The sequence below is a fragment of the Triplophysa dalaica genome, chromosome 5, assembly GCF_015846415.1.
Source record: "Triplophysa dalaica isolate WHDGS20190420 chromosome 5, ASM1584641v1, whole genome shotgun sequence".
NCBI classification, from domain to species: Eukaryota; Metazoa; Chordata; class Actinopteri; order Cypriniformes; family Nemacheilidae; genus Triplophysa; species Triplophysa dalaica.
In genome coordinates, this window is record NC_079546.1 from 10,579,175 (window position 1) to 10,605,138 (window position 25,964).

The following is a 25,964-nucleotide window of genomic DNA, read 5'->3' on the forward strand; positions in this document are numbered from 1 at the left end:
ACACCAGTAAATGACTTGACTTTTATCAATAGAACAGTGTTTTTATTACCACCTAACATCTGGTAAAGGAAAATGGAAAACAGTGTGATCTACAAAACATTTCCCCCTCATCATATATTTACATTGCATTGAAAAAAATCAACATCCAAAACTTTCAAAGAGCACTCTGGGAAAATGTTAAAGAGGAACAGAACACAGAATTTGAAACACAGTGACATGAACTCACGAGTCTATACCACAGCGGAAAATGTAAATAAATGCAAGAAATTCATAAATACTGTACAATTAATGCATCAATGCAGGGGAACATCTTTGAAGAACCAAGACATGCTGTTTGCCTTTAGAAATACACCCTTCAGAAACCTTTTTAAAGGAGGTATTGGGAACAGTGAAATATTTTCTTAAAAAACACATGCACATGACCAAAACTCACAAAGCCTGAGTTTTATCGATTACACCCAATTCAAGTCCTGCAGATCCAAAATAGTGCATTTTCATGAACCAACACACCTCATCCAAAACAGTGGTGCTATTCTATTCAAACTCTCTTACAATGACATTTGATACTGTACAGCAGGACCAAATTCCCTCGGTCCTGGATTTACACCAACAAAAAAATACAAGAAATGGGAATATATATATACTTTGTTGGCAGATTTGTGGAAACAAGTACAAAACATCGCGCGATTGTATGACAGTGCTGGTGATGGATTCAAAGATGTCAGTTGTTCCCTGAGAAAACAATTCCTCTCCTCAAAATTCCCACATAAGCACCACAAGTTATTTTGATCCGTTTCGATAGGTTACAAAGAGAACATATTTCAAATCTACCTTTGCTAACATTTTTAAACTAAATCTGACAAAAAAAAACCTCATTCAAATTTGTATTAACTAGAAAATCTGGCGAACTTAAAACCTCATTCCTCTTGAATTAATCATTCTAAAGCATACTCATATTTACAGAAATGCAATGAAAAAACAAGAACCTCAGAAAGCAATATAAATCCTTATATCTTTGAAATTAATAAATAGTTATCCAGTAAAAAACAATTAAACAAAGAAGAGAACATAAATTATTCGGGACTAGCTATAGATCATTGTCAATCACATGGCAAACATCTTCAGCCCTTGCAAACTACGTCACACAGTATTTCAGAGGCTGCACTGTAAAGTGCAGTCACATGTGTGACATCAATTTGAGACACTATATAAATGGAACATTACCCCCTAAAAGAAATATTGCGGGTTCAATACAAGTTGAGATCGACGTGACATGGTCCTAAATCGTAAAAACAATAGCGAATAACATCAAAAGCTAATTATCATTTGCACATAGCATATATTTATATAATTATATATTTACAGTCAAACTTTTTTGGTTTGTTTTGACAAATTTAAGAAAAAGTTAAAATCATTTTTTGTAAAAGCATGCCACAAAAAAAGAGCGTTACTTGTATCCAACCAGCAATATCCCTTAACAAACACCAGAGTGTGACGGAAAATATGTTGAGTCAAAGAAAACAAGATTACATAAGAATTATATTTTTCTCCTAATGTTTCACTGTTGAAAAAACAGCAAATGCTGGTTAAGGTTTGAAGCATGGTAGCTTAGCTGGCTATCTTAAACCAGCAAATGACCAGCTTTAACCAGCTACCTTGCTTCAAAACCTTCCTAACCCTCATATGCAGTTTTTGTCAACACGTACACGAATGTTGCATCCTAAAAACACGTCCCATTATATCAACGCATCACTCACCGCCATACAATTATTGCTTAGTGGGGGGTATACAAATGTTCAGCACCATTTCAACTCCTCCACCTTTAAACCTAATACGTCAGCCTGAGACAATCAAAGTAGAAAGAAGAGAACAACAAGTCCCAGCATCAGACTGTAAAGGTCTAGGCAGACGTCCTTGTTCACTCGCGCTACAGATGCGATTGGAGGTAGGGTGGGGGGAAAAGAGGGGCTTTAGCCTGTGTCGCACAAACTAACTCCAACAAGCACATTTGACTTCAACTCTATGCTGCTTCCTCTTTTAACTTTTGGCTGTTAATGTTTTCGTTTCCTGATGAAATCTCAGTTTTCCCTGCGTTGATGAATAATGTGTGTTAAATGTGATTGATGAACAAAGGGAGTTTGAGCTAATAAACATACCCTGTGACCTAAACATGCACAGTGTGTGTAAATGTGTGATGAAAATCTCAGCGTATAATGAAAAGCAGCTATGTTGTTTTATTACATATGGCCTCGCGCTAGAGGAACAAGCCTTCATGGCAGCTCATCTTTAATAGCTTCCCCAGACGCTGTTTATCCGTCGCGTGTCCTTTCTTAGGACGTTTTCCTGTAAAACAGACACAAATAAAGTCATCAGAAAGTTTTGATAGAATAAATCCTTACAGCACATTATTCCATTTACAGTAAACGTAAATGTCATTATTTTACAATTTCGTGAAATTGTGAATGTGTTCATTTGAAAAACAGATTTTTCAAAAATCATGTTTTAATCAAATCTATCCAGTCAAACTGCAGATGGGTTGTTTTAATTATAATAACTTTTTTTTTACTATGTTTTAATTTAAAATCAGCTAAATAAACACACAAACAAGGAAAAATAAACTATACGCATTTCTCAACCCACTTTCAGTTCCACATACTCACCTTTAGTGGCCTGATTGCTGATGGGGTTGGGGTTAGGGGCGTGTCTCTTAGAGGGGTGAAGGGGAGGGGAAATCGAGCTCTCCCTGTACGAGTACACATTTCCCAGACTCCCGTCCTCCCCCTCTGGGCTCCTGGGTGCCGAACAGGGCTCGCTGCTGTCCCACGCATCGCTGCTACTGTTGCTGTTACTGCTACTGCTACCCTGACTGGACCACCACGGCTGCTGCAGGACGGCGCCCTCTTCTGACGCTTGTCGACACAGCATTCCTGCCATCGACAGCATGCCCTGAATGGCGTTATCTGTGTTTGGTGAGGTAGGACGTTCTCTGTGGACAAAAAAGATTTTCCGTTCTCAGAACACAAAACCAAGAAAAGCCCAGCAAAATGTTTACAAAGACATTGAATTTCCTTATAAAGAACCTTAAAGAACGTGGATTTGGTGGTGGGTTTTAGGTCAAGTTGACCTTTTAACTGGTTATAATTGAGGTGTGTAAAATGAAGGGTAGCCGTACCGTTTTAGAGACTGCTTATGGTGGCCGTGCTTCGGGGAGCTCAGATGGTCCGCAAAGCTCACTGGTTCTCTCTGGTGTCCTCCATCCTCATCCTCAGAACTCTCGGACTCTGATGAGTGTTTCTGTTTTTAGAAAGATATGACATGGTTAAAAACCTGAGAGGAAATACATTTCTAGACATTGACCTGAAGGTTTCATTTTGAACTTATTGGATCTTCTACCTCAGCAGAATGTTCTGCGTCTGACTCAGAGTCAGAGCCTGAAGATGCTATGTGTTGTGACGATTCTCTCCTGTGTTCCGTCTTCACCGTTCCACCTGACAATACAAAATGTCCGTCAAACACACATCGAGCCTCATTCTAAGGAACTCGACAACAAAATGTTACATTTACATTAGCCTTTACTATAAAAGCCATATGTTGTCATACACAGCTTTTTTTGTATAAGAGTCCTTGATAAGTTGGTTTGTGACTCCCAGAGGTCTTTGTTGACTTACCATGGCTGATTGATTCCTTGATATAGTAACATACTCTAAAATCCTCCTCCGTTTGTTCTTTTTTCACAATTTGTAGTGGCTTCAAAGACGTTCCTTCCAACTTCACCTCACGTTGATGGCATTGTGACATTTCCACACCATTGACCTTGGTTTCCCCATCACTGATAGAAAGCCTCTCTCTGTCAGAAGATCGGAAGAATATTTTCATATTTTAAGAATTCGCAGATTGACTCTCACGCATGCCTGAACGGTTTAAAACAATACCAGTAATCAGTGTTGGGTGTAACTAGTTAGTTACTGTATTTTAATTACTTTTCCCTTGAAAAAGTAAATTAAGGGATTACTCATATTTTTTCTGTAATTTAATTACAGTTACTTTAGATGTACTTACACTAAATACTTTGTGAAATAGATGCGTGTGCAATAGTGTAATTGACATCAAAATTCAAAGTCTTACTTTAAAATCTGTGCTCACATTTGCAATACTTTGGTCAATTAATAATATTATTTATTTGAATGAATTAAATAAGCCGTTTCACGTCTATCCTTGAATCACTTAACTAATCAAGGTTGGTGTAGGATATAGAAAGTAATTAGTAATGAGTAACTAAATACTTTTTGGAGAGAGTAATTTGGACAGTAATCTAATTACACTATTGAACATGTAATGAGTAACTAGTAATTAATTACTTTTTCAGAGTAACTTACCCAACACTGCCAGTAATATAAGCTAACAAATAAGTATACGTTTTAATTTGATGGAGACTTGAAATGTTACATTTAAAAGTTAATTTTTAATATGTCATAATAAAATAAAAATGTAAAATGTGTATTAAAAGAAAGAAATAACATTTAAAATCATAATCAAAACATAACCAAAATAATCAAAATGCTATGATTGGTTTAAAAAATGCATCTATATTTACAAAACCTGGCTTTTTGACCGAAAAGGCTTACCGCATAATTTTGCCATTACATAGCACCAGACGCAGGGCGTTATCATAACTACCCTCAACAGCCTCAGCGGACGCTGCGGAAACTTTCTTGAATTTGCCGTTCACTTTGGCAGTAAAAGCGGGATCCTGTTCCAAAACACAAAATGTTGTTTTACAGGAAGTGTATAATAATGCATGCTGCAAAATCAGGGAACATATCAAATGTCCGGGTCAGGTCAAAAATGGGAAAAACTCCCTGCAACCCTTCCTTTGGCGTTGTATAACACCGGTGTGACAATGAAATAATAAAAGCAAAGGTGGAGATGTAAAAGGACATTAGGACTTAGTGCTGCGGTGCATGATGGGATACAAAACGTCTCTGACCTCCTCCAGCTGTCCGACCTCCAGTCTCTTCAGCACCTCCATCGTGTGAAGCTCCAGGATGTCCAGATTAGAGGGAAGTTTGTGATGATGATGATGATGATGGTGTCGATGATGATGATCTCGTAGCCGACGTGCTGCCCGTCGTGCCTGACAGCCCCTCTCCAGCAACGAGCGTGTTAAAGGGCACTCGGCACTTCCCTGAGCCTTTCCAAATTTATTCGGATCATCCTGAATAGGAACAAAGTGGGTCAGTTTCATACCAGACTTTGTGATCAGTTAATAATTGTTTGGACTTGCACAGTGAACCAAGTGCCTCTCACTTTCCCACTTGGCACCTGTAAATCTTTCTAATAAAATGCCATACCTCCAGGTACCGGATCTCCTTGGTCAGAGTTTTAATAAGATGGGTTGGCCTGATATTGTCTGGAACCTCGCTGTTAGGTTGAGTCAACTGGCGAGAACAAAAACATAAATATGAGAAGACTAAACATGACGGTTAAAGTGGATCCAGACGTCCCATTGAGAGTTTTTTTTTACTAAACTGTTATTTACAAAACCACCAAACACTGTCCACACATTTTTGTAGTAGATTAACTGGTGCTGCCAAGGTTAGGGGTTTGAGATTCAGGAAACACATACTGATCTGCTAAATGCATCTGAGAAGCATCCCTCACCTCTCTTCTCAGCCACGTCCTCAGTGATGAGATTAAAGCTTTCACCCCGTCCACCAGAAAACCCTGAGGTTGACATTTATCCTCCCGCAACTCTGAAAACACAGACAGACATAAAAATGTTAAATCTACATCTTCTCAATATCACTAGGAACCAATAAAAAGTCAATTCACTCAATGCTGCGTTTGACTCACCTTTAAGGTTCTCCAGAAGGTTTTTGGCCACATACCAGCAGATGGCCTCAAAGTACGGGAACTTAAAGAGGTCTGGAGTCTTCAGTCTGCGTTCCATCTCGTAACACCTAAATGAGGATGAAGAGATAGTCAGTTCTTATAAGGATGGTCACAGCCTTTTAAGCAGTGAGGTACATAAAAAGGGGTTGAGGTATATAAGTATTTCTGTAATAAAATAAATTGTTTAAAAAAGGTTTTCAGTAAAATTACAAATAAACAAATGTATTAAAATTTAACAGATTTTTTACATTGTTTGTCAAGTTTAAATACATACATAAATCTATTTATTTACTTTATATACTTCCCCTCACTTTTAAACTAAATTAACCTGAATTACCTGAATAACCTGAATTTATATTGAATTAAATGAATAGTCAGCCTCTAGAATGATATTAACCATAGCCATAATATGCTGGTTTTATGTCGTAGCTGCTACTATATTGCATATTTTAACACAGCAAAATACTGTATTGGCCAATCAGCATCCAGGAATAGAAATGTTCATTTTTAAGTTATGTGTTTCAAATATTTACTATTATGGCTATTTTATAAATAATATATTATAAGAATGTAGTATGTTATATAACAAATAACTACTACATGATTTGAATACTTTTAAAAGTTAGGTTGATGGCGATATAAGAAAGAAAACATGTATATGAAACATATATCTTTTTTTTATAATTCTAGTAATATAATTAAAAACCATATATCATAATATAATACTAATATTATAATGAAAAAATTAATAAATATACTATAAATTATTAGTTGTGGATGGGTATATTATATATTTTAATATACCTAATATACATGCGTATCACATTTTATTCTATATCATGCAATAGCGCTGACACCAAAAAATTGAAAAGAGAGGTTTTACCCGAGCTGCATGCCTATGTTTAAGTTATGTGTGTCAAATATTTACTATTATGGCTATTTTATAAATACTATATTATAAGAATGTAGTATACTATATAACAAATAACTACTACATGATTTGAATACTTTTAAAAGTTAGGTTGATGGCGATATCAGAAAGAAAACATGTATATGAAACATATATCTTTTTTTTATAATTCTAGTAATATAATTAAAAACCATATATCATAATATAATACTAATATTATAATGAAAAAATTAATAAATATACTATAAATTATTAGTTGTGGATGGGTATATTTTATATATGAATATACCTAATATACACGCGTATCACATTTTATTCTATGACATGCAATAGCGCAGACACCAAAGAATTGAAAAGAGAGGTATTACCTGAGCTGCATGCCTATGTTTAAGTTATGCAAGAAGTTCCCCCCAAACGCCATAGAGTCCTGAGAGGTGAGCACTGCATGGATCCAACCTGTAGAGGGCATCAGAGAGCTATGTTAACAAACCAAAACAAAACCATCCAAATACAGATCAACAACTAAATATAAAGTATAACCTCAAACCCACAAACCCCCAAAAAGACTGCCATCGACAAAAATATCTGTTGTCTGGCTGTATGAGTATTGGCCGTTGCGTGCAGACAGAATGTTACACATGCGGGGGATTTTTGTGCTTCGTCAGATGTGACGTTTCCTTCGTGTGACAAGGGCCGTGCACGCTTTCTCACTTACTCACACCACAAAACACACGGCTGTGATAATAAGCCCCTAGAGTCACTATACGTCTACCACCTCCATGCTGCATCACCGCTATTTCAGTTGCTGAAACTACCGCAGATGGTTTTGAATGATGGCAATACTTGTAATTCCTGACTCTTTTCACTCAAACAGATACACGTGAGTTGCGTCTTAGCCCTCAGGAATGTTTTTGTTCTGTTTAGTACGTTGCTCGGCAAAGATTGTTGCCCAACACACCCAACTGTAACAAGGGTCACAGATGCAAAACACTGATCTAAAATTTTCCTGGCAGGAGCCAAGGAAAACAGCCTGATATTATTTTATAGTCGTGGCGTGCTGTACCACGCAAGTGTTTTTCTACCAAAGTTAACGTTGCATTTTGTGCCCGCTAGTCATTTATGGGTGCACAAAGCAAGCTTTTGTGTTACACTTAGACAATATTATTCATTGGAACTAGCTTATAATTACCTATAATAAACCTAAACGTTTATAATACTGTAAATATTTAGGCCATAATGTTGGGATGGGCAGTGAGATGAAAATGACAAGTTTGAGTGACACTGTGATCTCACCTGTGGGAAGGAAGATGGTAGATCCCTGCTTCACCACACATTTGTAACACTTGTCGACTTTATCCCCGAAGAATACTTCGCTCTGATTGGGTGATGAGCTCCATGACTCATATAGTGCAAGGTTAGCCTTTGTCGGCTTGATCAAGTAGAAAATCTTCTCTCCCTGCGAAACAACAATAATGTGTAAACCAGAGAAATAGGATTATTCATTAACATAATTTGAATTGTGCATCATTGCAAAGCACATTTAAATATACTGTACATTAATGAAACTTAATTTAAAGAGATTTGAAATCTTTCATCATTTACCCACCCTCTTGTCATTTTAACGCTGTATGACTTTCATTCTTCTGCAGAACACAAAAAAGATAATTTGAAGAATGTCGGTAACCAAAAATCTTTGGTCCCGATTGACTTCCATTGTTTGGACACAAAACCAGTGCAAGTCAATGGGGACCAATGGTTTATTTTACCAACATTTTTCAAACTATCTTCTTTTGTGTTCTGCAAAAGAAAGGTATGAAATAACAAGACGGTGAGTAAATGATGACAGAATTTGAATTTTGGGTAAACTATTGCTTTATATTGACTAAGATTATAATCATTTCTACATAGAAAGATGATTTAACTGAAGTCAATTCTATTAATAGAAAACAATACAAACTGTCCTTTAAAATCTTGCAATAGCTTTAGTTCATGAACCTCTTCAATTACTTTTTAACAAAATGTGTTAATGTATTACAAGATAACAGATGTCGCAGATGGTAGTCACATGACTAGACCTCCAATCACAGACTAAAACACTGAGGTGATATGGTACAACAGTACACATCACAGAGCAGATTTAAGTTATATCACCGGCCTCAGTTCTTACCCAGAGAACATGGTACCACACTGAGGTTCCTCCAAAATCAATGTGGAAGTCTGTGTAGCTATTCTTCACTCCCATGAGACAGTACTTCTGCACAAATGGTTTGGGGAAGAACGAGTCTTCGGGCCAGTAGTTCTCCACCCAGGACATCTTCTGCGCTATTTCCGGAACCTCCACCAAATCAGACATCCTGAAAGAAACCAGAATATAAAAATCAAACCAGAGCTTCTGCATGCAAATTATTGTTGGGTTCAGTTAAACATAGTGAAAGCTTTGCAAATAACATATTGTATTTCTATAAACGGCAGCAAAAAGTATTTGAAAAGGACTGAATTTTGTTTCATACAATTGAACAACCAAGTGCATTGGGGAATAAATGATGTTAACTTTTTCTCAGAATAAAGAATAAACATTTATTTTAGTTTTAAACAACTGATCCCTACATCATTTTGTTTCTATTGAAATTCATAAAGATGTCATAACAGGTTTACTTCATTAGATTTACACATTTATATTTTAAGAAGCCACTGAATATTATTAACTAACTAAAATAGTGCTAATTTACATAATGCTAGTATTTATTAGTTTGTGCATTGCTGATCTATACAGTTTGACAGTTAATGCAAAACTGGTGGTTTCCACACAAACGTACTTTGAATCGGAGAACTCCAAGCTGATCAGGTTCAACACTTTCGGCCGTTCGGGCATGTGGAAATATCTTATAAACTCTCCCAGCTTCATCTTGCTATCTGCTTGTTTCGCAACGTCGATCACATCGATAACTTTACTGGCACCTGGAAAACGGAAAGGCAGATTATTTATAAATAATAAGTGAAATATACATTGCATTAATATTCAGATCATCTCGAATGTTTTCTCTTGATCAGTTTATGAACATATATTTTGAAACTTTGAGAGATGCAGCTGCATAGTCGCAAATCACAAGTGACGGCTGAGGACCGGAAACAGGCCTGGCTGGACAACTGGCCTCTCACAAACACACACACACACAGCTGGCCAGCGTGTGGTGACAGGGAACAGCTGGCGGAAAACAATCCTACAACTCATAATTGTGAAAGGTTAAACTTTCTAAAGCTCAGAATACGCAGATTTGGGAACTTTGCATAAGGGCTGAAGTATGTACCACTTTTGATCCCATGCTGATGTCTTTCATCATTCAAGTCTTGTTTACTTTTTTAAGCTAAGAAAGTTTTTTTTAAAGATATTTAAAACAACATTTAAAGCAATAGTTTCCTCTTGATATAGTATTTTGTATGATTCTTTTCATATAATGAAAGTGAATGGGGACTAGGGCAAAAACGGCAATAAAAGCAGCATAACGGTGCCATAAAAAGCGTTTCATGCCATTCATTGCTTTTGAATATTTTGAATAACATGCATTAAAATTGTACGGCCTTGAATAGTACTTTTATAGTGTTTTTTGTCATTTCTAAAGGAAATCAGCTCCAGTCTCCATCCACTTTCTTTATATAAAAATGAAGCATTTTGGAAATTCCGCTTAAATCTCCACAGAAGACAGACACTGGGGTTTGAACAATGTCTACATTCCCTTCACCCAAACTATTAAAGTGTGTTTCTTTTAGGTGTGTGTAAGTTTTCTAGATACACGAGAGACAGAGGTTAGTGCCCTTTTGTCTGTGCCAGACTGGCTGAGCAACATGATCTGTAAAGTGGCCCGTTCCCCCTCTTTCTCTCCCTCACACACACACACAAGCACACACACTTCTCCCCCTTGACACCTGTTACTATTAAAATACATCCAGCTCAAAGATCAGCGGCGTGCAAAAGGGGGAACCCTGTAACATAAGCATTTAGATAAAACAAACCTATTGGGAACCTGAGCTCGGGCTGGCTGTGCTGTACAAAAGCTTTGTAATTGGAGATGAAATGTTCCGGGTCTAATGTAGAGGAGAGATAACCTCCACAGCTGTAAATGAATTTGGTCTAAACCCATTCAATACGGGCATGGATGGATAACCACGTCGCGTCGCCAAAGGCACAGGGTAACCTAAGGCTTTACAGTCCAACGAGAAAGTGTTTAAAATGCTATTGTGGCAAGGAAGTACATCCAGAATAAGGGATGAATCCTTATTTAAACATATTAAGAATAATATAAGAAGCATTGAATTAACTGTCCGTGTTTCATGTAGGTCTGCATATGAATGCAAATGTGTTATTGATCTAAAAGAGGCTGACTTGCTCCAGTGGCCCACTTGTCGAAGGGTCTCCCAGGACTGTTATGTGATAGACAGTAAATGCAGCGCACACACAGAGCTCTTACCCACGTAACGTTCCACATCTCTGACAGAGAAAGACGGAGGGGGCAGTTTAAGGCCCAGTCCATCCAGTTCAGGCACCACCATGGGGTAATGGAAGCCCTCTTTCTCCAGGTACAGTTGGGTTACCTGACTCCCTTGCATATACACCAGAATCTCACTGCCGCTGTTGAACAACAAACAAACACAAAAGAAACAAAAAAAATCAACTCCATAATTGGCCCATGCACATGAGAAATGCATTCTGTAATTAGTTTTGATGTGATATTGCCCACAAAACAAGTGACAGAAATGTTATTCAATACACTTAATATTTACAATGCGTTTGTGATAACTTTGTTGCCATTGTAGAATTAAAAAAATATATTTTTAAAATGCAACTTTTAGTCATTATATCAGATCAATTAAACATTTTATGGCTGTTAATAGTTTCATTGTGATTAATCGCATTCAGAATAAAAGTTTGCATTTACACAATATATTTTTGTTTACTGTACGTATTAATTTTGTATTTATAAACACATACACATTCATGTACGGATACATTTATGAGAAATATAAAAATCAATAGATGTTTATATATAATTTAAATTGTATATAAATAATACATGAAATCATTTCCTAAATATGTACATGTGCATGTGTTTATAAATACAAAATTATATTTACAGTACACACATATATTATGCAAACACAAACTTTTATTCTTGAGGCGATTAATCGTGATTAATTGCGATTAGTCATTTAACGGCCATAATATGGTTTTTTATGTTATATGTTATGTTTTATAATATGATTTATAAATCTACATTTTATACAGTAATTTGTCTTAAATGGTGGAGTAGTATTGAGACGCATCTAACTTATTTCCCAGTCTCTCAGTTTCATATGCGGTTAAATGAAGTAGGTGCTCATACCTGGCGAAGTTCCTCTCTTGGAGTTCCCGTACGAACACAGCCGTTCCCGCTTGCACGGGTCGTGTGCCGTCATTTGGCTCAGTGTAGTCATGTCTGTGCCAGTTAATACGCTTTTTCACTGAGAAAGACAAACAGAAACAGAAGTCAATACAGCAATACCAATGCACAGAACAAAAGCATTTGACAAGCACATGTGCCCATTCTTACTCAGAGACGGTCCGTGGATGGGCTCACAGTTGGGACAGTGGTAAACATCAATATCGGCAGCATAGTGCTCCACTATCTGAACACAACTGAAACGCAAAAACAAGAAAGATAATGTTAAAGGGACACGTCTCATGTCATTTCAACCATGTATGCCTTCCTGTCATCTGCAGAACACAAAAGATGCGAACGTTGTAACCAACATTGACCCCATGTATCGAAAACTACGAAGACATTCCTCAAAATTGTTAAGTACCGCACTTTATTACATAGCGTTAGGTGTCCTTAGTAAGTGTCCAATATGTCTAATGACATCAGCAAATGCAGTGGACGTAGATGACTTCTACATTACACAAAGCACACCAAAGGTATCATGGAATTTTCTAAAATACACCAAAAGATGACAGGACAAAACTTTGTGGGTCGCCCAAGTTTTACTTCGTACTCCACAGTCAACGGTTCAGTGGGTGTGTACTAGCGATCCACTCAACAGAGCGTTGCGTCACGGTTTTGATATTTCCTCAGTTGTCCACGTCACACAAACCACAAGTCAAGCCGCTTTGCCAAGCGGTAAAACCACAACCGTAACGCCCATCCACCCATGTGAACACATCCCTGAGGTTGATTTCCGATCAGATTGAGTTTTGACAGTCCAGCGTCAAGAGATTTACTGACCCATCAACTGCGCCCACACAAGAGAACACTGAAAATGTCTCTGCTGTCTGTTTATTGGCAAATGATGGAGATATTGTACCGTACAAGAGACACTTTATTGTGTATATGTCATCCCAAAATTCACAAAGGCGCCTTATTTAAAAGGATACTTCCCCCAAAAATGACAATTCTTTCATCATTTACTCACCTTCGAGTTGTTCCGAATCTTTATACATTTCTTCGTAACGATGAACAGAGAGAAAGATATTTGGAAGAATTTTCATTTTTGGCTGAAGTATCTCTTAAACCACTTTTTACTGATTCTGCCGTAAATGCTTTCACAGTCAGGATAAAAGGACCACATCTAGACTGGATACTGTGATTTGGGGTTGTTAAAATCAGCAGGGGACTCTTGGAGTAAGGTGATTCTCCTCAAAGACTAGACAGCCTTTGAACATAGACAGGATTCGGTGAGCTGCTATTTTAGCTTTGATCTCCTCATTATTGCAGGAAACGAAAGGGAAAGACAAAGCAGAAGCGGGAAGCAAGAAAGATGCTGTTGTTCCAGAAGTGGCCTAGCTGGGGGCAATTCTTGTAAAAATGCATGGCTAACCGAGCCTTGGATGAATTTCCTTGATTAACAAAATAGTCCCCATACGCTAATACAGCGCACTATTTGAGATGACATCCATTTTTATTGGTGTTTCTGAATCCATAGTGGACATTATTGAGTGCACTCATTCAATCATATGAAGCATTATAATAACGAGTGTACAACCGATGTACACTCACGGCTAACTTCCGTGATGTACCGAGTGTTCGAATTTACTCACTTGTTTTCACCCGCTCCTTAAAGCGGACTATATTAGTGAACTAATGTAGAAATAGTGAAAGAGGGTATAGTGTGCGATTTCGGACACAACCTCAATGTCAGTTCATGTATACACGCGTCTTAACCAGAAGAAAATCAGTGGAATCGGTGTCAGACCCAATTTTGGCTTCATTTATTTGGCTTTGGAGAACTGATATGTTTTCCATAGCACTTTGGAATAATATAATATAAAATGTGGAAGAATGAACAAACCCAACCATTGGGTTGCAAATGTCCTATGCTTGGTTGTTTTAACTCATTGTTGGGTCAAATATAATAATTTTCTGGGTAACTTTAACCCAATGGCTGCGTTTAGCACTTTTCGACCCAAGGCTGGGTGGAAAATAACCAAACTTTTTGGGGGGATTGTCGATGGACCACTGTGTAATACATCTCTTATGGAAAGAAATATCAGAATTTTCGATTCAACAAATTACACCATTTATTGAAAGACGGTCTTTTAACCCCGCAAAACAATTGGAACAAAATCCCCAGCTCCGAAGGGAAGACTTGTACCATTGCCATGACTCCGGCTCAGTCACCTGGGTATCACAGCAAGACATGTGATGACATATGAGCAGATGGGGGAGGAAGGGTTGAAGTATGAATGAATCTACACCCACGCTACTCCTCCGCTTCCCTCCTCCGAGAACAAAACAATAAAGGGAAGAAGAGATGGATCAGATCCCACTCCTCTGGAAGATGAACGAACTAAAGTTCTCAGCAGTTTGCAACAGAGGTACCTTCAAGCATCACAATAAGTCTTGCTTCCTGTAAAAAAGCATGGCTTACTCTATACTACTAACAGCAAAAATTACATGTGAAACAAAAAATTACATCTTATGTTCAAATTTATCTTATGTTTTGTTGAAATTTATGCTAGGGGCTCTATAGACTAGTTAGTATACTGATGATAATGATATCAGAGAAAAAAAACCTTATTTCTTATCAAAATCAATACACCATTTATTATTGAAGCTGTAAAACTTTTTGACACAAGCAAAAATGGACAAAATTAACTAGGGGAACACAATATAAAAGTAAATGGTGGTTTTAATTTAAACCAATCTCATATTAATCTTGCGTACCTAGAGTAGTATTGCATACTGTGTATCTTCGAAGAGTCTTTAGTTTGATCACATTTATAAAAGATAGCTACATCTGTACGATTATTTCCGAAAACAGGCGAGCCCTAAACGTGTGCAGGAGGGTGGCGAGACTTCCGCACAAGGACTCAATACATTATCACATTATCCATGCATAGCTGTTGGTTCACAATGAATGTGTCTTTTACATTATGCATGTACGCGGCAATTGCCAACAAAACACAGACATAGGCCTCAGTTTCAATTACCGCATGTGGTTCACGTCCGGCATCTCTTAGTACTGGTACCGCTCCATCTATCAGTTTCAAACTATCTCCAAATCCACCGTTTATATAACATTCATCACCAAAATGCAGTGAACAAACAGAATAGCCGAACTTCATGAACGCAGTGCACTCTCTCTCTCTCTCTCTCTCTCTCTCTCTCGCCCCAGGTGGTTGACGTGTGCACATACACCTTCTTCTCCCTGGTTGACGCGTGGGCGACCTCATTCTTCTCGCTCACGCAAGTTGACGAGTGCTTTTCCGGGAGACTTGTCCAATTAGGGAGTAAGAAATTTTGTTGCGTAGAGGAATTTCAGTTTTGAAATAAAAGTGTATCACTGTGGCACCTCCCCTTTAAGATTTGAAGGCTTGTTGTGAGGCCAATTTTCAATTTCATATAGCCTAATATACCAAACACGATTGTATTACTACAGACTGAATCAGACTGACAGATTGTAAAGGCTTTATCTATCCATAGGCGTTTCATAACACAATGTAAATCAGGTCAGTGTGCCACCCGCCTGCAGTTGAGTCAGCCATTCTGTCATGACTAGCAGATTAACTACCCACCATAGAATGACAAACAATGAGATTAAGAAAGAAAAAATTATGAAACAAACATTTCTGACACAATTCCAGCAGCCATCATATGCTCTTTCTGTAACCCTCTCTATTAGTTTACTTTAAGTGTTGTATGCTCTAATTTAAAGATGCGATCTGCAACTCTTGCCTCTATATCAAAGCTCCACCTGATCCTCAAAAACAATTTTTATAATGTCAAACTGTGTAAATTCAGCTCAACCAAATGGAATTGCAAAAACAACCACCGTTTTTATCAAACACTCACCGTATCAGCCATTGTCACCCAAACTGGAAGTCCCACCCCAAACTCACACCATTGGTCTAGCAGATGTCGACACGTTAGACAACTTGAACAAACAGAACCATGTTATGACAGCACCGATATGTTAAAACTAGCCTACGAATTCCTTACTTACATTGTCCCTGCACATTAAACCACCAGAGGTATGTTTAACCAATAAAATAAGAACACAATTCATGTCTGACATGTTCATAAACTCATGTTCATGTGTCTGTTGCAACTGCAGACAGTCAAGTTCAGCAAATCCATTGATGGGAATGATTTGTAAAGACATAGAACAAGGGAAAGATGATCTTGCTGAGCTGTTGGATAACCAAAGGATTCCCAATTATGAGTAATCCAGAATCAGATAGGTCTGAATTTGTGTTAGGGTCAGGGTATATGTGCACACACATCTGCTGAACCCATACGACCCTTGAGCTTTTGTTGTTGGGCTACCTCCCTGGTAGCTCAAAGACTTTACATACCAAACCTTTACCCCAGATCTTGCTAAAGTATGTAACTTCAATACTTGCTCCTATCCCAGTTTAATAAGGATTTAACTTCACCCAAAAATGAAAATTCTGTCATCATTTACTCACCATCGAGTTGTTCCAAATCCGTATAAATGTCTTGGTTTTGATGAACACAGAGAAAGATATTTGGAAGAATGCTTGTAACCAAACAAATCTTGCCCCCCATTGACTCCCATAGTAGGACAAAATAGAAAAATTACTATATTGTGTTCTGTTGAACACAAAAGAAGACATTTTGATGAATGTAGGACAGCAAACAGTTCTAGGGCACTTTTGATTACCGTTGTATTTTTTCCTACTGTGGGAGTCAACGGGGGGGAAATCTGTCTGGATATAAGCATCCTTTCAAATTTCTTTCTCTGTGTTCATCAGAACAAAATGAATTTATACAGATTTGGAACAACTTGAACTCTCAAAGGTGAGTAAATGGAGACATAATTTTCATTTCTGGGTTAAGTATCCCTTTAAAGGGATAGTTCAGCCCAAAACTCAAAATTGCTGTTTATTTACTCAACCTCAGGACATACAAGATATAGGTGACATTTTTTCTTGAGTAGAGCCATAAAGAAGACTGTTTGGTAAATCCGCAGCCCTCTCTGCTTCATATAATGGGAGTCTATGGGGTCCAGCGTTCTAAGAGTTCCTAAAGCACATAATTCCAAAATCGGCTGATGGCGACATGTTGACGTTTGGTGAATATTAGCCATACTGTACAGCCTCAACAATCCCTTTCTGCAGGTGGCGCTGATAGTACAAGACGCGCTTGTATACCATCCGCCACCAGATACTACAAGAAGAAGATTGCGATTGTGTGCAGAGGCTGCACATTATGGCTAATATTATAAAAAAATTACGTTCAGTTTTATGTAAATATTAAACGATTCGCTTCACGAAATGTCAACATTTCGCCAGGAGCCGCTTTTTGGAATCATGCGTTTAGGAACTCTTAGAACTTCAGACCCCATAGACTCCCATTATATGAAGCAGAGAGGGCTGAGGATTTACCAAACAATCTTCTTTATGGTTCTACTCAAGAAAAAATGTCACCTACAGCTCCGGTATATGATTTTCTTCTGTAGAACACTAAAGAAGATATTTTGAGAAATGTCTCGGTGATTATATAGTTTAGAATATCTTTTTTGGGGGTTCTTTGGAAGGAATAAAGTAATATTTACATTTACATTTGCGCATTTGGCAGATCCTTTTATCCAAGCAACTTACATTCTTTATCCTATACATTTATACATAGGTATATGCAATCCCCTAGGTTCGAACCCACAACCTTGTGTTGTTAACGCAGTGCTCTTACCACTGAGCTACAGGAAAGCTAATATAGGTTTGGAATGTGAACTTGGTGAACTTTTTGGTGAACTATCCTTTAACAGATCAAACTTGTTTAACGGACAATCGCAGACACGTGTTACCTCATTCAGGTTGGCACCTACATATTGCTAAAACTTCCGTCGTACCAAATGCTACAGGACAAGTTTTGCATCTCTCATACCAGATGAGGCTTAAAGAATATCACCAGGCTGATCTAGATGAAAAGTAAGACTAGAGTGAAGTGAGACTATAAACGTGTCGTAATGGTTTTGACTATCACTCTCAATGGATTTGGGGAATCTGGAAGTTATGTAAGACACAACCGTTTGACTGTAAACCATGGGTTACGTTGCAAGATGGGAAGGGAAGTTCACAACTTGTACATTCACAAAGAAGAATCTGTTCACAAATGTTGGTGTGCCAAGAAAGACAAGCTTATGCTTAGTAGTGTATCTAGTTATGACAAAATTGTTGTTTCTACGCACCATAAAATGCTTACACTACCTGACTCTGTACGATATGAAAAAATGCACACAAGAAAACAAGACAAACATGACATGAGCAGACATGATTATCATACTTTTCATTGTGGTAACTGGCAACAATTATGCAGTCTAAATGCATGCACTTACTAAGGCATTCCACCACTTAAATTATAGTGATTAAATATTAAATTGGCCACTGTATTAGCAAAGATAACTTCAGGTATTTGGCACAAATAGGTAAACAAGAACAAACATATTTGCTATAAGCCTACATATTTGGTATAAGATCCCACGCAAACTGTAAAATTAACTACAACCACAATTCATTTTTCAGTATGGAGCTGTTAACCAATTAATCGCGATTAAATCACAACCAGAATAAAAGTTTGGATTTACATAATATATGTCTGCATATCGTATATGCCGTCTTAATACTCCATATTCATTTCATATTTATAAACACATACGCATACATGTATATATTCAAGAAAAATTTAACAAATCAATAAAACTTAATATACAACTTAAACTATAGGCTATATAAACATATAAACATACAAATATTTCCTGCACATATAAATGCATCTGTATGTGTTTAAAAATACAAAATAAATATACACAGTACACAAAGACATATATTATGTAGACATAAACTTTTAATCGGGATGCGATTAATTGCAATTAATCGTTTAACAGTTCGAATACTATCGTTGCGCTATGACACAACAGTAAGAATAGCAGTCTTGGCACAGTTTTACCTCCTTTTCACAAGTTACTAGGGTGAATATTTATTAAATAAGTTTAGTTGTCTGACAGAAACAACGACCTTAAAACTTCCAGCAAAGATACATAAAAGACATAATATATCATTTTTCGCACAAGAAAATATTAAGATCTCAACAGTACGTAGAGTTCAGTTTCATAACACACTCAGATGAGCCATGTGTCTTTTGGCAGCTCACTTCAAAAAGAAAACAAGAATATCTGATCGTGATTGAGGATATCTGAGGGCAGACATTTCACAAAACTGCTCAGTTAAAGTTTATTCCGTATATTGTTTAAATACATCGATAAATATCGCTAACAACGCACACTAGGCGAACGTGATCGCGCATCGTCATATTTAAATACCCTGAACGCGCGTCACCCGGACTTTCACATGACACTCTAGATTTACACCCAAAATACCGGCATGGCAGGGCACCCCGTCCATACAGACCCTTCAGATTTGCTGATGAGTTTATAATTTCCTTACCTGCCGTGAAACCAGTCCTTACAAATGTCGCATTCGATCATAAACAAATTAAAATCATAGGGCTGCCGGCAGACACAGTAGAGCTGGGCAGCCGCCATCTTCCTAATGTCCCTAAACAACGCTGAGCACGGTATGGGCGGGGATAGCGGTGACGAAGTCTCCCGAATGACGAAATGAGGCGGGGTTACCACAACCGGAAACTTCCGAAGGAACATTCTTTTAATATCGAAATGGGTCTTCCACTACATACATGACCAAACACACGAACACTGTGTGGGGGCGTCTCAATAAATTCAATTCACACAATGTGGTGACTTCAAGTTTGTCATTTTAGGACCTTCCGACTTGATTTTAATAATGAAAAGTCAATGACTTACTATGGAAATGTAATTGATTTCATTGCTTGAGGGTAGACAGTAAAAGTAACCCAAGTGTGTAATGTACGTGTAAATCGGGTTTATCACCACTACACTAAAACCGCAATCACAACCTTTCATTTATAATATTTTTATATTTATTATTTTATAATAACAAATCATTATATTCATATTAAATTGTAAAACATTTTGTCAAACGCAAAACCAGACTAAGTAAATACGCAATTCAAAAACTGAACAAAAGGTATAAAGGGTGGCTTTTGTATTCATTCGGAATCAGCGTGATGCACGTGCTCTACGTGATCAGCTGCTAGCTTTATGACATGGTGGGGGTGGGCGAACCATCTGCGCACGTCATCATAGAGCTACGCCAGAAAAGTTGGCATGACTGATACATTTCAGTTATTTTTAGTTTAACATTCTTTATTCGCATTATACATCAATTTAATTGTTTTATTGTTAAATTCGTTTTTATTTATTTTAATTTCCCAACTGAGCAAATAATTTCATGTGGACTATGCGCATACATAACATTTTGTGGTTTTTTGCGCCATCTACCGTTGAATTAAGTTAATAGATATTACATTTACGTTACATTTATGCATTTGGCAGACGCTTTTATACAAAGCGACTTACATTGCATTATCCTATACATTTTTTCTATTATATATATATATATATATATATATATATATATATATATATATATTATGTATAATCTATAAATATTAATAGCAGCAGATCATTTTTGTTATTATTATGTATTAATATAGATTCTTATGGTTAGTGAGGGTTAGTCTCTAGTTTTACGCTATGGTATATTTGCAAAGTTTTATTTGCAGGATCTGATGTGTGTGGCAAATATTATTAATATTACTAATATTTATAATATTATTTATAATTAATATTTTAAATAAAGGTTAAATAAAAAAATGTCAGTTGTTTTTTATATGTCAGCTGTTGTTGATGTCAATATATCTGATGGTAAATATGAATCAAAATAGTCATAATAGTCACAAAAAAGTAATAAATAAGCATCCATAAAACAATTCAGGCCTCAATTTTGTACTGGTTACATGAGTGCAAATTATAACTTGTGGCAACAGACTGTTCCTTAAATTGACAAAACTTGAACTGAGCCAATTTAAAATATAGATTATAAGTCCTGAGTATTTTTTACAGTGATTAGGCAAGGTTAAGCATGTCCTTTATTGCCCATTGTTTATGTATTTTCATTTTGTTACAAATATTTCCAGAAGAAAGATACATACATCTGATACATCTCAGTCGACAATTTGTTTACATTATACTAAATAGAAACAGACATGGCAAGAAACAAATTCCATCATTTAACGTCAAAGTTTCTTCCATACCGACTTATTTCAAGATGGTGTTTTTTCCTACTTTCCATAATGGCAAATTTCTGTTGGCACATATAGAAAATAATTGCACGTGGTGTGAATAACAGAATACGATTGATGTACAATAGACATTTTACATGAACTTTTATTAAAAAAAATACAGATGTTAGCCTAACATCTCTTTCTTGTCTTATTATATCCAAAATTCTGGTCTATTCGGTTTTATTTTATGGTTAATCTCACATTTTGAAAAGTGTCTATACAGGCTTTTGTTGACCTTCTTGGCACAACAGTTTTCCTTAGCATGTTCCTTGCAAACAGATAGCACAGATCTTACCGAAAGATCCCAAATTCTATTGCATTAACTTTGTTGAACATAGTCGTTGATTCACAGCTGAAAGTACTGCACCTGTGAGAAGTCGATTACAATTAGTCCTCATTCATAATTATTTATTTATTTACTAGACATTATTTATTATAATGATCTTGCTTGGTTTATAAACACCATGCACTGTTCTGTGTTTTACCTTACTGTGTTTTTCTGTTTTTCTTATTTACTCCTGTAAAGCTGCTTTGGAACAATGCACATTGTGAAAAGCGCTATGTAAGTAAATTGAAGATATTACAGATGACACCTCTTTGTTGCTGTTTGCACACATGAATAAAGAGACCAAATGTATAGAAGAAGAGGGAGAGGAAGAGGAGTTTGCATGTATGGTGGTGGAACTAAAGCAGGGGACATAAGCTTGAGTTAAACATTAAATTTCGACATTATCATCAGGATTGAATCGAGTAAATGTTAAACTTTCTTTTTTTAGCAGTATTTATATAGATAAAACTGCCATGAGACTGGGTTTGAATGAGTAAAAGATGTATTAACATTCAACAGACAATACACAAAGATGCAGGGGTAGATGAGCTGAAAAGAGTCTAAACAATAGGCACAAGACACAATAAGCGGAGAGAGTGATCGCTCTGTCCAGGACAACATCTATACTGTAAAACCTTGCTGTAGTTTTGCAGCAGGTTTGCCAGTAATTTACTGTAGATTTCATTTACAATTTAGTATCTAAACATAAATTTACATTTATTCATTTGGCAGACGCTTTTATCCAAAGCGAATATACCTAGTTATTATATTTTCTTTCATTAATCACAACTTAATATCTTGGGTTACTTTTCTTGTTATGTAAATGTTTTGTAATTTATGAAGTTTTAAATGTTTTTACTAGAAAACAGTTTTTTTTTTGTAGTGTTATTCCAGTTATGAGACCAGTCTCTTTTGCTCATTTGGAAGCTCAAAAGCCAAAGTGTTTTAAATCTGATTAAAGTAAAGTTTATTCAAATTAAAGACAGTACTAATAGAAAAATATTAAGTAGTTATCAAATCTACAGTAAATTACTGTCAAATCTGCTGCAAAATTACAGCAAATTTTAACAGTGTAAGTCCTTAACTGTCGGTCCATATTTTGAGCAAAGACAAAAAAATGCACTATGCAAACTTAAACAGCTGTAACTATTGAATGCTTTGGAGTAGAGACATATTTGGTCTCTTTTAAAAAAGACACTTGGAGGATTATTGTTGAAGTTAAAAAATAAAACTATAATTATGTGTCTAAAAGGTATTGGATTTTAAATGTATTGTTATGAAAATGAGCTGTAATATTAATTTTATGAAATATTAATATATTAAAAAAAATTGGCCAAAAAAATATAAAAAGTAAAAGCCATAGGTCTAAACAAGTAGTCTTTAAATTTTCAGCTTGGTATCTGCTGTAATCTGGTTTCTGTAAGTATTTTAGGTGAAATATGACAAATGGCCACTAGGAGACACCCTATCTATAGGATGATTCCCAAAGGTCTATAGGTTGCTTGAAATGACACCTGACACCACAGATCAAACACAAACACATACACACACACATTTTTTTTACTTTTTCCAAACTTTATAGGATGTAAAAAATATATATAATATTTAAAAATATTTTCACTTTTTGATGCAAATTTTAATTGAAACGTGAATGAAAACAAAAATATAAAAATACAGTTTTTATGTGCCCTTTTTTCATAAACAAATAAATGACTTTAATTTGTCAAACACCGCTTATATCTGTAATCTAGACTCTTAGACCTTTCAGACGGTATATAGTTTGTCACGATTTGATTAGAATTAACATGGACAATATTGAAGTAAACACAGGCGTCCCGTACTCGGGACGGCGACAGAAAGAGGGTTAAAGATCTGCATTGGAATGACAGTCACACGAAAGATACCAAAGATACTCTGAAACTGAAGACTAAATAAACTAAAATTGTAAACATGGAACCACTTCTAACAAACATCTTCTGTAACTGCGACACATGGAGGTGTACAGACTGGGGAACAGAGAAGGACAGAGAGCAGCATATAAATGGAGCACATGACGAACAGGTAATATCACTCAGACAAATGTAGACACAACACAGACTAAACAAGTGGGCGTGTCATTGGAAATTAGGTGGTGGGGCCGGAGAGCACATGGCCAACACAAACAAACACATAAGCGCCACCTTCTGTGGAAAAAATGCAGATGCCATTGCTAGCTGCATCCAAATCATGCATGTTTGGTTTCTTTTGTCACATACAGATAGTACCCTTGTCACAGGCCTGCGCGAATGAGGATTCAAGCCCAGAATGACTTACAAGATTTATTCAAATTCAACAGCCAAGACAAGGAATGAAGTGCAAAGTCCAAGGCGAGAACAAAACACAAAGACAATCTGAGAGAGTGACCGCAGATGATGCCCAAGATGATGTACTGTAGATTAAAGAGCTGCAAAGGAACGGCAGTGTAAAGCTTAAGAAAAACTGCCAGGACCAGACAGGATCGCACAACACAAGAGGATAAACTCTCTAGACAGTCAGGCACTGCACCCAATTCTTGATGAAGCTGAGCAAACAAGACTAGGCAGAACAAAAAATAAAGCAATGCTGTAACAGAAGAGCTATTAAAAAGAAAACTAGCACTAGTAAGAGAAAGTGTTGAAGGCAAACTAACTATTGTATGGTAGAACAAAGAAAAAGCTAAATACTGAAGTAAACTTAATAACTCTAGAAAAGAACCAATAGAAAGAAAACTCTGAAATGGAAAACGTATGCAAAACTAGAATTGCAGAAAAGTACTAACTTCTATCAAACATCTAACGGCAACACAATGAGGCACGACGCACCGGCAAACAAAAAGAGAAAAACAGCAGCAAATAAATGGAGTTGAGAACATGAGGAACACGTTAGATCACTCAAACAAATGAAGACACAAGTATTGCACAAAGGGGCGTGGTCATTGGAAACATGGAGGCGGGACCAGAAGAGGCCAACACACAAACAAACACAGAGCCATGTGGTCAAACACAACACAAACAAAGACAGAGCCTGTAGTTCGTATTGATAGCTGCGTTTTGTATAATGATCCATTAAAATGTGTGTTTGATGGAAACATTTGCTTTTCTTGTATGATTTTACTCTTCTGTGAGTGTTACATCATTTTGCAAACAAAATTACCCTCATGAAAATCAACCATGGTTTTACCACAGCTAAAAACTAAAAAACATGATCACTGTAGAAAAACCATGGTTACCACAAAATAACCATGGTTACGAAAACCACGTTTTTTTAAGAACCATAGCAAAACGATGATTACTGTAGTAAAACCATGGTGTTGGCATAAATAATCAATGCACACAAAAAATATGCTTTCTACAATTGTACCACAAAAAAATATTTTAGCAGTTTTCTGTGTGTGGGGTTGAGTGGACAAATGTATTTAGGCGATCAAGGAAACGTCAATAAATATTTATACACACGTAAACATAGTTGTTATTGATGTTTTTACCTGTCAAGTTCAAGGTGAAGGCAAATGCTTAAAATTCCCTACGCTAATGTACAATGTGATATCAGTCTCTGTCTCCCTCTAGCGGCATCTGTAATAACATCACATCCCTCACAACTAACCTGTCGCAATGCTACCTTGAGTCGAGCTTCTGCGATGATTTGATGCCAGTTTCGGTTCCTTTTTCATAATTCTTGTCGGATGGACATTCCTGCCGTATCACAAGCAACGTCTGAGGTCTGTTAATGCCTTGCTAATATGCTAATTTCACCATGACTAAATTTGCCATTATCAAGAAGGTTCTGAACGTAATTGTGATTATAATAATAACAAAACTCACTATTATACATGTACTTCAAAAGCTGAGCAGACAAAACAGTCTAACTAATGTTACGTTCACACTTTGAAACTTGATAACTAGCAACCACTCCCATTAGCATTTTATTACAGGAACTATCTATAGATGTGCTGACAGGCCGTATCCCATGATTCCATCGTGAACTGCTCAGATAAGAGTCCTTTATGCTCAGTAATTTGCATGATTTATACCTTTAATAAATGTGTATATTAGAGTTTTCTTTCACTTTAAAAAGATTGAATTTAATAAATGTGTTTGAC

General features: G+C 36.6%; 1 protein-coding gene across 2 annotated transcripts; it reads right to left on the minus strand.

The window, feature by feature from the left end:
- Nucleotides 1–15: 15 nt before the first annotated feature.
- Nucleotides 16–25,787, minus strand: kdm7aa (lysine (K)-specific demethylase 7Aa). Of its 2 annotated transcripts, none has more exons than XM_056749377.1 (18): nucleotides 25,469–25,787; nucleotides 12,388–12,473; nucleotides 12,181–12,298; nucleotides 11,269–11,429; nucleotides 9,619–9,760; nucleotides 8,970–9,156; nucleotides 8,096–8,258; nucleotides 7,171–7,258; nucleotides 5,854–5,960; nucleotides 5,662–5,753; nucleotides 5,352–5,438; nucleotides 4,988–5,215; nucleotides 4,626–4,750; nucleotides 3,669–3,847; nucleotides 3,394–3,488; nucleotides 3,173–3,294; nucleotides 2,661–2,986; nucleotides 16–2,343 (listed from the first exon to the last, which is right to left on the minus strand). In XM_056749377.1, coding segments are annotated over exons 2-18 (2,310 nt in total). In that variant the 5' UTR covers nucleotides 12,389–12,473; nucleotides 25,469–25,787; the 3' UTR covers nucleotides 16–2,254. The 2 variants fall into 2 exon arrangements, with proteins under 2 accessions (XP_056605355.1, XP_056605354.1); XM_056749376.1 differs by lacking the exon at nucleotides 25,469–25,787 and adding an exon at nucleotides 19,740–19,851.
- Between the last annotated feature and the right edge of the window lie 177 nt (nucleotides 25,788–25,964).